The 11,012-nt window shown below is 45.3% G+C and overlaps 1 protein-coding gene across 2 annotated transcripts in view; it reads right to left on the bottom strand.

Annotated features, from left to right (window-relative positions):
• Window positions 1-11,012, bottom strand: part of LOC110515636 (pre-mRNA 3'-end-processing factor FIP1) — a 47,353-nt gene that overhangs the window by 869 nt on the left and 35,472 nt on the right. For both annotated transcript variants that reach the window (XM_090209914.1, XM_090209915.1), the window contains exons 13-18: window positions 10,607-10,658; window positions 9,745-9,803; window positions 6,667-6,690; window positions 5,259-5,345; window positions 2,452-2,578; window positions 151-432 (exon numbers count right to left, since the gene is read on the bottom strand). In XM_090209914.1, coding sequence (XP_090066040.1) covers window positions 151-432; window positions 2,452-2,578; window positions 5,259-5,345; window positions 6,667-6,690; window positions 9,745-9,803; window positions 10,607-10,658 — 631 coding nt within the window. The remainder of the gene's footprint in view (window positions 1-150; window positions 433-2,451; window positions 2,579-5,258; window positions 5,346-6,666; window positions 6,691-9,744; window positions 9,804-10,606; window positions 10,659-11,012) is intronic.

The raw sequence follows: 11,012 nt of genomic DNA on the forward strand, positions 1-11,012 counted from the left end.
GGGAGAGAGAGATAAACAGACAGAGAGGAGACAGAGAGAGAGAGAGAGAGAAAAGGAAGACAGTTCTGATTCTGATACAACAAAGAGGTGAAATAATGTGAGTGAGTGAGAGAGTGTGTGAGTGAGTGAGTGAGTGAGTGTGGGGCGTACCTGCGTGATGACTTGTGTCTCCCCTCCTCCTTCTCTCTGTGTCTTCTCTCTCTGTGTCTCTCCTCCTTCTCACGGCTCGACCTGTCTCTGTGGCGCTCCCCGCCTCCACCACCACGCTCACCACCACTCCCACGGTCACCGCCACGCTCCCCCCCTCCACGGTCACCTCCACGGTCTACGCCTCCACGCTCCCCTCCTCCACGGTCACCACCTCCGCGGTCAATGCCGCTGTAGCCACGCTCCGCCTGGTACTCCCGGTAACCACGGTACCGCTCCTCGTCACTATGGAGATCACAGACAGACAGAATATCTCATTGGACGCTGGACAGTGACATGACCAATCATCTTTTCTGATTGGACAGTGAGATGAGTTGTGTCAATCTGTCGGTCGTTGTTGAACCTCTCTTGGGTAGGGGGCAGTATTTTCACATTCGGATAAAAAGCGTGCCCAAAGTAAACTGCCTGTTACTCAGGCCCAGAAGCTAGGATATACATATAATTGGTAGATAGAAAACACTCTAAAGTTTCTAAAACTGTTAAAATAATGTCTGTGAGTATTACAGAACTGATATGGCAGGCGAAACCCAGAGGACAAACCCATAAAAAAAATAAAAAAAATTCAGCCTACCACTGTTTTCAATGTCTTTCATGTTTTTTATGAGGCGAAGTCCTCCCAGATTGCAGTTCCTAGGGCGTCCACTAAATGTCAACAGTCTTTCGAAAGAGTTTCGGGCTGAGTTTTGGAAAAATGAGCAAGAAGTTTTTCTAAGAGGCTCCCATTTTGGCGTTAGTGTTTCCATGCGCGTTTTGAAAGCGCGTTCCTTGGTATTTATCTCGGGTAATGAACATACTATTCTCCGTCTTAAATTGTATAGTTTATTTACGTATTAGGGTACCTGAGGTTTGATTATAAACGTTGTTTGACTTGTTTGGATAAGTTTATTAGTAACGTTTGGGATTCATTTTGTATGCGTTTTAAAGGAGGGAAACTGGGTGGATTATTGACTGAAGCTCGACCAGCTAAACTGAGTTTTTATGGATATAAAGAAGGACTTTATCGAACAAAAGGACCATTTGTGATGTAACTGGGACCTATTGGAATGCCAACAGAAGAAGATCATCAAAGGTAAGGCATTTATTATATCGCTATTTCTGACTTTTGTGTCGCACCTGCCTGGTTGAAAACTGTTTTCATGCTTTTGTGTGCGGGGAGCTGTCCTCAGATAATTGCGTGGTGTGCTTTCGATGTAAAGCCTTTTTGAAATCTGACACAGCGGCTGGATTAACAAGAAGTTAAGCTTTATTTAATGTATAACACTTGTATTTACATGAATGTTAAATATTTATATTTCTGTAATTTGAATTTCACGCTCTGTAATTTCACAGGATGTTGGCCAGGTGGGAAGCTACCGTCCAGCCTGCCCATTAGAAGTTAAACAGATCTTTTCTGATTGGACAGTGAGATGAGGTGTGCCAATCTGTTGGTAGTTGGCTTTCGACCTTCATCTGGCTTTCGAATGGCTTTCGACCTTCGTCTCTCCCGAGCCCGTACGGGAGTTATAGCGATGAGACAAGATAGTCCTCGACTAGCCCGCTGTCGCCCGCGTCGTCGTCCTCGACTAGCCCGCTGTCGCCCGCGTCGTCGTCCTCGACTAACCCGCTGTCGCCCGCGTCGTCGTCCTCGACTAACCCGCTGTCGCCCGCGTCGTCGTCCTCGACTAACCCGCTGTCGCCCGCGTCGTCGTCGTCCTCGACTAACCCGATGTCGCCCGCGTCGTCGTCCTCGACTAACCCGCTGTCGCCCGCGTCGTCGTCCTCGACTAACCCGCTGTCGCCCGCGTCGTCGTCCTCGACTAACCCGCTGTCGCCCGCGTCGTCGTCCTCGACTAACCCGCTGTCGCCCGCGTCGTCGTCCTCGACTAACCCGCTGTCGCCCGCGTCGTCGTCCTCGACTAACCCGCTGTCGCCCGCGTCGTCGTCCTCGACTAACCCGCTGTCGCCCGCGTCGTCGTCCTCGACTAACCCGCTGTCGCCTGCATCGTCCTCGACTAACCCGATGTCGCCCGTGTCGTCCTCGACTAACCCGTTGTCGCCCGCGTCGTCCTCGACTAACCCGTTGTCGCCCGCGTCGTCCTCGACTAACCCGCTGTCGCCTGCATCGTCCTCGACTAACCCGCTGTCGTCCGACTAACCCGTTGTCGCCTGCGTCGTCCTCGACTAACCCGCTGTCGCCTGCGTCGTCCTCGACTAACCCGCTGTCGTCCGACTAACCCGCTGTCGCCTGCATCGTCCTCGACTAACCTGTTGTAAGCCATAGTGGAGGGGCTGTGCTCTCGCTCTCTCTCCCTCTCATGTGGTCTCTCCCTGGGTCTCTCTCTCTCCTTCTCCCTCTTGTCCTCCCGTCTGGGTCCTGGTCCCGGTCCCGGTCCTGGTGGGTAGTAGTACAGTAAAGAACATCAGGTCAGACTGATTGATTGGTTATTGATTGACAGGTTGATTGATTGATCACTAGAGTAAAAGAACATTAGCTGAAACCCCAAAAACAGTTTGTAGAGGCGCGCTGACTAACAGAGAGTAAAGGCTGGGATTCAATCTGATCCTGCTTCGTCAGCTATGACCCCTTTTTAAAAAGGCAATGCTCCTGTGTTCACCGAGATCGTCGTCACGGTAACCGCTGCATAGGTCAGCTCAATCAGATATGACCTTTAAACTCTGCTATTACACAGATCTACCGCTGATCACATTAAATAAATACATCGTCTATACCACCCTCCTGTTTCGGTTTACCTGGAGGCTAGCAGTACTACTGTTTAGACTGGTTTACCTGGAGGGTAGACTGGTTTACCTGGAGGGTAGACTGGTTTACCTGGAGGGTAGCAGTACTACTGTTTAGACTGGTTTACCTGGAGGGTAGACTGGTTTACCTGGAGGGTAGACTGGTTTACCTGGAGGGTAGACTGGTTTACCTGGAGGGTAGACTGGTTTACCTGGAGGGTAGACTGGTTTACCTGGAGGGTAGACTGGAGGGTAGACTGGTTTACCTGGAGGGTAGACTGGTTTACCTGGAGGGTAGACTGGTTTACCTGGAGGGTAGACTGGTTTACCTGGAGGGTAGCAGTACTACTGTTTAGACTGGTTTACCTGGAGGGTAGACTGGTTTACCTGGAGGGTAGACTGGTTTACCTGGAGGGTAGACTGGTTTACCTGGAGGGTAGACTGGTTTACCTGGAGGGTAGACTGGTTTACCTGGAGGGTAGACTGGTTTACCTGGAGGGTAGACTGGTTTACCTGGAGGGTAGCAGTACTACTGTTTAGACTGGTTTACCTGGAGGGTAGACTGGTTTACCTGGAGGGTAGCAGTACTACTGTTTAGACTGGTTTACCTGGAGGGTAGACTGGTTTACCTGGAGGGTAGCAGTACTACTGTTTAGACTGGTTTACCTGGAGGGTAGACTGGTTTACCTGGAGGGTAGACTGGTTTACCTGGAGGGTAGACTGGTTTACCTGGAGGGTAGACTGGTTTACCTGGAGGGTAGCAGTACTACTGTTTAGACTGGTTTACCTGGAGGGTAGCAGTACTAATGTTTAGACTGGTTTACCTGGAGGGTAGTAGTCCCACTGTTTAGACTGGTTTACCTGGAGGGTAGACTGGTTTACCTGGAGGGTAGCAGTACTACTGTTTAGACTGGTTTACCTGGAGGGTAGACTGGTTTACCTGGAGGGTAGCAGTACTACTGTTTAGACTGGTTTACCTGGAGGGTAGACTGGTTTACCTGGAGGGTAGCAGTCCTACTGTTTAGACTGGTTTACCTGGAGGGTAGCACTACTACTGTTTAGACTGGTTTACCTGGAGGGTAGACTGGTTTACCTGGAGGGTAGACTGGTTTACCTGGAGGGTAGACTGGTTTACCTGGAGGGTAGACTGGTTTACCTGGAGGGTAGCAGTACTACTGTTTAGACTGGTTTACCTGGAGGGTAGCAGTACTACTGTTTAGACTGGTTTACCTGGAGGGTAGACTGGTTTACCTGGAGGAGGGTAGCAGTACTACTGTTTAGACTGGTTTACCTGGAGGGTAGACTGGTTTACCTGGAGGGTAGTAGTACTACTGTTTAGACTGGTTTACCTGGAGGGTAGACTGGTTTACCTGGAGGGTAGCAGTACTACTGTTTAGACTGGTTTACCTGGAGGGTAGACTGGTTTACCTGGAGGGTAGTAGTCCCACTGTTTAGACTGGTTTACCTGGAGGGTAGACTGGTTTACCTGGAGGGTAGCAGTCCTACTGTTTAGACTGGTTTACCTGGAGGGTAGCACTACTACTGTTTAGACTGGTTTACCTGGAGGGTAGACTGGTTTACCTGGAGGGTAGACTGGTTTACCTGGAGGGTAGACTGGTTTACCTGGAGGGTAGACTGGTTTACCTGGAGGGTAGACTGGTTTACCTGGAGGGTAGACTGGTTTACCTGGAGGGTAGCAGTACTACTGTTTAGACTGGTTTACCTGGAGGGTAGCAGTACTACTGTTTAGACTGGTTTACCTGGAGGGTAGACTGGTTTACCTGGAGGGTAGACTGGTTTACCTGGAGGAGGGTAGCAGTACTACTGTTTAGACTGGTTTACCTGGAGGGTAGACTGGTTTACCTGGAGGGTAGTAGTACTACTGTTTAGACTGGTTTACCTGGAGGGTAGACTGGTTTACCTGGAGGGTAGCAGTACTACTGTTTAGACTGGTTTACCTGGAGGGTAGACTGGTTTACCTGGAGGGTAGACTGGTTTACCTGGAGGGTAGCAGTACTACTGTTTAGACTGGTTTACCTGGAGGGTAGACTGGTTTACCTGGAGGAGGGTAGCAGTCCTACTGTTTAGACTGGTTTACCTGGAGGGTAGACTGGTTTACCTGGAGGGTAGACTGGTTTACCTGGAGGAGGGTAGCAGTCCTCCTGTTTAGACTGGTTTACCTGGAGGGTAGCAGTACTACTGTTTAGACTGGTTTACCTGGAGTGTAGACTGGTTTACCTGGAGGGTAGACTGGTTTACCTGGAGGGTAGCAGTACTACTGTTTAGACTGGTTTACCTGGAGGGTAGCAGTACTACTGTTTAGACTGGTTTACCTGGAGGGTAGTAGTCCCACTGTTTAGACTGGTCCATCATAGGAGGCCATGGAGACACCACACCTGGCATAGGAGGAGGGTAGCCACCTGGAGACAGAGAGGATGAGGATATACTGTAGTGATATACTGTAGTGAGGAGGAGGAGGATATACTGTAGTGATATACTGTAGTGATATACTGTAATGATGAGGATATACTGTAGTGATATACTGTAGTGATGAGGATATACTGTAGTGTGGAAGAGGAGGATATACTGTAGTGATATACTGTTGTGATGAGGATATACTGTAGTGATATACTGTCGTGATGAGGATTTACTGTAGTGATATACTGTAGTGATGAGGAGGAGGATATACTGTAGTGATATACTGTCGTGATGAGGATATAGTGTAGTGATATACTGTAGTGATGAGGAGGATATACTGTAGTGATATACTGTAGTGATATACTGTGAGGAAGAGGAGGATATAATGTAGTGATATACTGTGAGGAAGAGGAGGATATACTGTAGTGATATACTGTAGTGAGGAGGACGAGGATATACTGTAGTGATATACTGTAGTGAGGAGGACGAGGATATACTGTAGTGATATACTGTAGTGATGAGGAGGAGGATATACTGTAGTGATATACTGTAGTGATGAGGAGGATATACTGTAGTGATATACTGTAGTGATGAGGAGGAGGATGTACTGTAGTGATATACTGTAGTGATGAGGAGGAGGATGTACTGTAGTGAGGAGGAGGATATACTGTAGTGATATACTGTAGTGATACTGTAGTGATGAGGAGGATATACTGTAGTGATATACTGTAGTGATATACTGTAGTGATATACTGTAGTGATATACTGTAGTGATGAGGATATACTGTAGTGATATACTGTAGTGAGGAGGAGGATATACTGTAGTGATATACTGTAGTGAGGAGGAGAAGGATATACTGTAGTGATATACTGTAGTGAGGAGGAGGATATACTGTAGTGATATACTGTAGTGATGAGGAGGAGGATATACTGTAGTGATATACTGTAGTGATGAGGAGGATATACTGTAGTGATATACTGTAGTGATGAGGAGGATATACTGTAGTGACATACTGTAGTGATGAGGAGGATATACTGTAGTGATATACTGTAGTGATGAGGAGGATATACTGTAGTGATATACTGTAGTGATGAGGAGGATATACTGTAGTGATATACTGTAGTGAGGAGGAGGATATACTGTAGTGATATACTGTAGTGATATACTGTAGTGAGGAGGAGGAGGATATACTGTAGTGATATACTGTTGTGTTGAGGATATACTGTAGTGATGAGGACATACTGTAGTGATATACTGTAGTGAGGAGGAGAAGGATATACTGTAGTGATATACTGTGAGGATATACTGTAGTGATGACATACCTGTCATAGGAGGAGGGAAACCACCTGAGGGACAATAAACATGATCGATTATTACAATATTGTGTGAACATATCAGTGTGTACCCACCTAAAAAAAACTTCCATGTGGAGTTAAAATACTTCCCATATCAACGACGGCCGAGACGATAGCAGTATTCGTAACAGACTAAACTGTTTGGTGCTTTAAAAAACTGCTGGATGTCAAATATGGTGTGCTGTAGCTTGGAAAATAAATACAATGTGACTCTGTTTTCTAACATCAGGGCTGTTTTCCAACATCAGGGCTGTTTTCCAACATCAGGGCTGATTTCCAACATCAGGGCTGTTTTCCAACATCAGGGCTGTTTTCCAACATCAGGGCTGATTTCCAACATCAGGGCTGATTTCCAACATCAGGGCTGATTTCCAACATCAGGGCTGATTTCCAACATCAGGGCTGATTTCCAACATCAGGGCTGTTTTCCAACATAATGTTTGTTTCCAACATCAGGGCTGATTTCCAACATCAGGGCTGTTTTCCAACATAATGTTTGTTTCCAACATCAGGGCAGTTTTCCAACATAATGTTTGTTTCCAACATCAGGGCTGTTTTCCAACATAATGATGTTTGTTTCCAGCATCAGGGCTGTTTTCCAACATCAGGGCTGTTTTCCAACATAATGTTTGTTTCCAACATCAGGGCTGATTTCCAACATCAGGGCTGTTTTCCAACATAATGTTTGTTTCCAATATCAGGGCTGTTTTCCAACATCAGGGCTGTTTTCCAACATAATGATGTTTGTTTCCAACATCAGGGCTGTTTTCCAACATAATGATGTTTGTTTCCAACATCAGGGCTGTTGTCCAACATAATGATGTTTGTTTCCAACATCAGGGCTGTTTTCCAACATAATGATGTTTGTTTCCAACATCAGGGCTGTTTTCCAACATCAGGGCTGTTTTCCAACATAATGATATTTGTTTCCAACATCAGGGCTGTTTTCCAACATCAGGGTTATTTTCCAACATCAGGGCTGTTTTCCAACATCAGGGCTGATTTCCAACATCAGGGCTGATTTCCAACATCAGGGCTGTTTTCCAACATCAGGGCTGTTTTCCAACATCAGGGCTGTTTTCCAACATCAGGGCTGTTTTACAACATCAGGGCTGTTTTCCAACATAATGTTTGTTTCCAACATCAGGGCTGATTTCCAACATCAGGGCTGTTTTCCAACATAATGATGTTTGTTTCCAACATCAGGGCTGATTTCCAACATCAGGGCTGTTTTCCAACATAATGTTTGTTTCCAACATCAGGGCAGTTTTCCAACATAATGTTTGTTTCCAACATCAGGGCTGTTTTCCAACATAATGATGTTTGTTTCCAGCATCAGGGCTGTTTTCCAACATCAGGGCTGTTTTCCAACATAATGTTTGTTTCCAACATCAGGGCTGATTTCCAACATCAGGGCTGTTTTCCAACATAATGATGTTTGTTTCCAACATCAGGGCTGTTTTCCAACATAATATTTGTTTCCAACATCAGGGCTGATTTCCAACATCAGGGCTGTTTTCCAACATAATGATGTTTGTTTCCAATATCAGGGCTGTTTTCCAACATCAGGGCTGTTTTCCAACATAATGATGTTTGTTTCCAACATCAGGGTTATTTTCCAACATCAGGGCTGTTTCCCAACATCAGGGCTGTTTCCCAACATAATGATATTTGTTTCCAACATCAGGGCTGTTTTCCAACATCAGGGCTGTTTTCCAACATCAGGGCTGTTTTCCAACATAACGATATTTGTTTCCAACATCAGGGCTGTTTTCCAACATCAGGGCTGTTTTCCAACATCAGGGCTGTTTTCCAACATAATAATGTTAGTTTCCAACATAAGGGCTGTTTTCCAACATCAGGCAACATCAGGGCTGTTTTCCAACATCAGGGCTGTTTTCCAACATAATGATATTTGTTTCCAACATCAGGGCTGTTTTCCAACATCAGGGCTGGTTTCCAACATAATGATGTTAGTTTCCAACATAATGATGTTTGTTTCCAACATAATGATGTTTGTTTCCAACATCAGGGCTGTTTTCCAACATAATCATGTTAGTTTCCAACATCAGGCAACATCAGGGCTGTTTTCCAACATCAGGGCTGTTTTCCAACATAATGATATTTGTTTCCAACATCAGGGCTGGTTTCCAACATAATGATGTTAGTTTCCAACATAATGATGTTTGTTTCCAACATAATGATGTTTGTTTCCAACATAATGTTTGTTTCCAACATAATAATGTTAGTTTCCAACATCAGGCAACATCAGGGCTGTTTTCCAACATCAGGGCTGTTTTCCAACATAATGATGTTCGTTTCCGACATAATGATGTCCGTTTCCCGACATGATGTTCGTTTCCGACATAATGATGTTTGTTTCCGACATAATGATGTTTGTTTCCGACAATCAATCAATTCAATCTGCTTTGTGTTTCCTTGCCACGATACTAATGAGGATGGCGATACTGGTATCGTACCGGCCCTAATATCAATCAAACTTTGGACCAAGTTCATAAATGGGTGCTTCCCAACTGGAGACCTATATAGGGCACTGCTTTAGACCAGAGCCCTATGACACCCTATTTCCTATATAGTGCACTACTTTAGACCAGAGCCCTATGGCACCCTATTCCCTATATCTAGTGCACTACTTTAGACCAGAGCCCTATGGCACCCTATTCCCTATATATAGTGCACTACTTTAGACCAGAGCCCTATGACACCCTATTCCCTACATAGTGCACTACTTTTGCCCACAGCCCTATTGACCCTGCTTAAAAGAAATGCATTATATAGGCCAGATTGGGTCCCATTGGGACTCATCCTATATATCTTGTTAAATGAAGCCCATGGATTGATTTAATCCCATTTAATATAATAATAACTTATTATTAATTGAAAGGGATTGAGAGTGAGGCTACATCGGAAATGGCACCTTAGTCAACGGTAGCGCACTACATTGGGAATCGGGATCCATTTTTGGACAGACGTATATAATATAACATCGATTGAAAGTGATAGTGTGTGTTTGTCGCCCCCTACCTGTGGGGAAGGGGTATGGTGGAACGGGACGAACATCATATCCACCTGGATGCCCACTGCTATAAAAAAAAATAATCAATAAAAAAAAAGTTCAATATATCAAAGCCATTTTAACCAATACTTTAGATTCCATTTACATATTGATCCAATCAATCATATCAAATGGATATTTCAGGATTCTGGTAATGATGCTCTTTATCTATTTCTATTTTCAGAGTCAGATGGAGTCGTGGACACCGTGTTTATGTCTCTGTGTCCAGCATGAAGGAAGTTAGAGGTAGTATTCGTGAGCCAATGTTAAATAGAGTTAGCGCGTTGACTGGAAGTCGATGGGTATCTACTAGCATGCTATAGCAGATACCCATAGCATGCTAGCAGATACCCATAGCATGCTAGCAGATACCCATAGCATGCTATAGCAGATACCCATAGCATGCTATAGCAGATACCCATAGCATGCTATAGCAGATACCCATAGCATGCTATAGCAGATACCCATAGCATGCTATAGCAGATACCCATAGCATGCTAGCAGATACCCATAGCATGCTAGCAGATACCCATAGCATGCTATAGCAGATACCCATAGCATGCTACAGCAGATACCCATAGCATGCTATAGCAGATACCCATAGCATGCTAGCAGATACCCATAGCATGCTAGCAGATAGCCATAGCATGCTAGCAGATAGCATGCTAGCAGATACCCATAGCATGCTAGCAGATACCCATAGACTTCCAGCCAATATGCCAACGCAATTTAAACAGATCAGCTCTTCTGTAAATAATTGGGTTAACAGATCAGAATTGGGTTGCCTGTGTAAACGCTGCCTTAGATCTCTACAAGGTGACGCTGTCTTACCTGTCCAAGGTGGGGATGAGAGAGGGAGGGGGGCCGCTGGGAGGAGGGAAACCTGCACACACACAGTGTTACTGTTAAGACACACACAGACACATTATAACTGTTGAGTCTATACCACATTATGACATCACCACACTGATACATTCTAACTGTTGAGTCTGTACCGCATTATGACATCACCACACTGACACATTCTAACTGTTGAGTCTATACCGCATTATGACATCACCACACTGACACATTCTACCTGTTGAGTCTATACCACATTATGACATCGCCACATTCTACCTGTTGAGTCTATACCACATTATGACATCGCCACATTCTACCTGTTGAGTCTATACCACATTATGACATCGCCACATTCTACCTGTTGAGCCTATACCACATTATGACTATGACATCA

This window comes from Oncorhynchus mykiss, chromosome 19, assembly GCF_057628025.1.
Source record: "Oncorhynchus mykiss isolate SJ-2025 chromosome 19, ASM5762802v1, whole genome shotgun sequence".
Taxonomy (NCBI): Eukaryota; Metazoa; Chordata; class Actinopteri; order Salmoniformes; family Salmonidae; genus Oncorhynchus; species Oncorhynchus mykiss.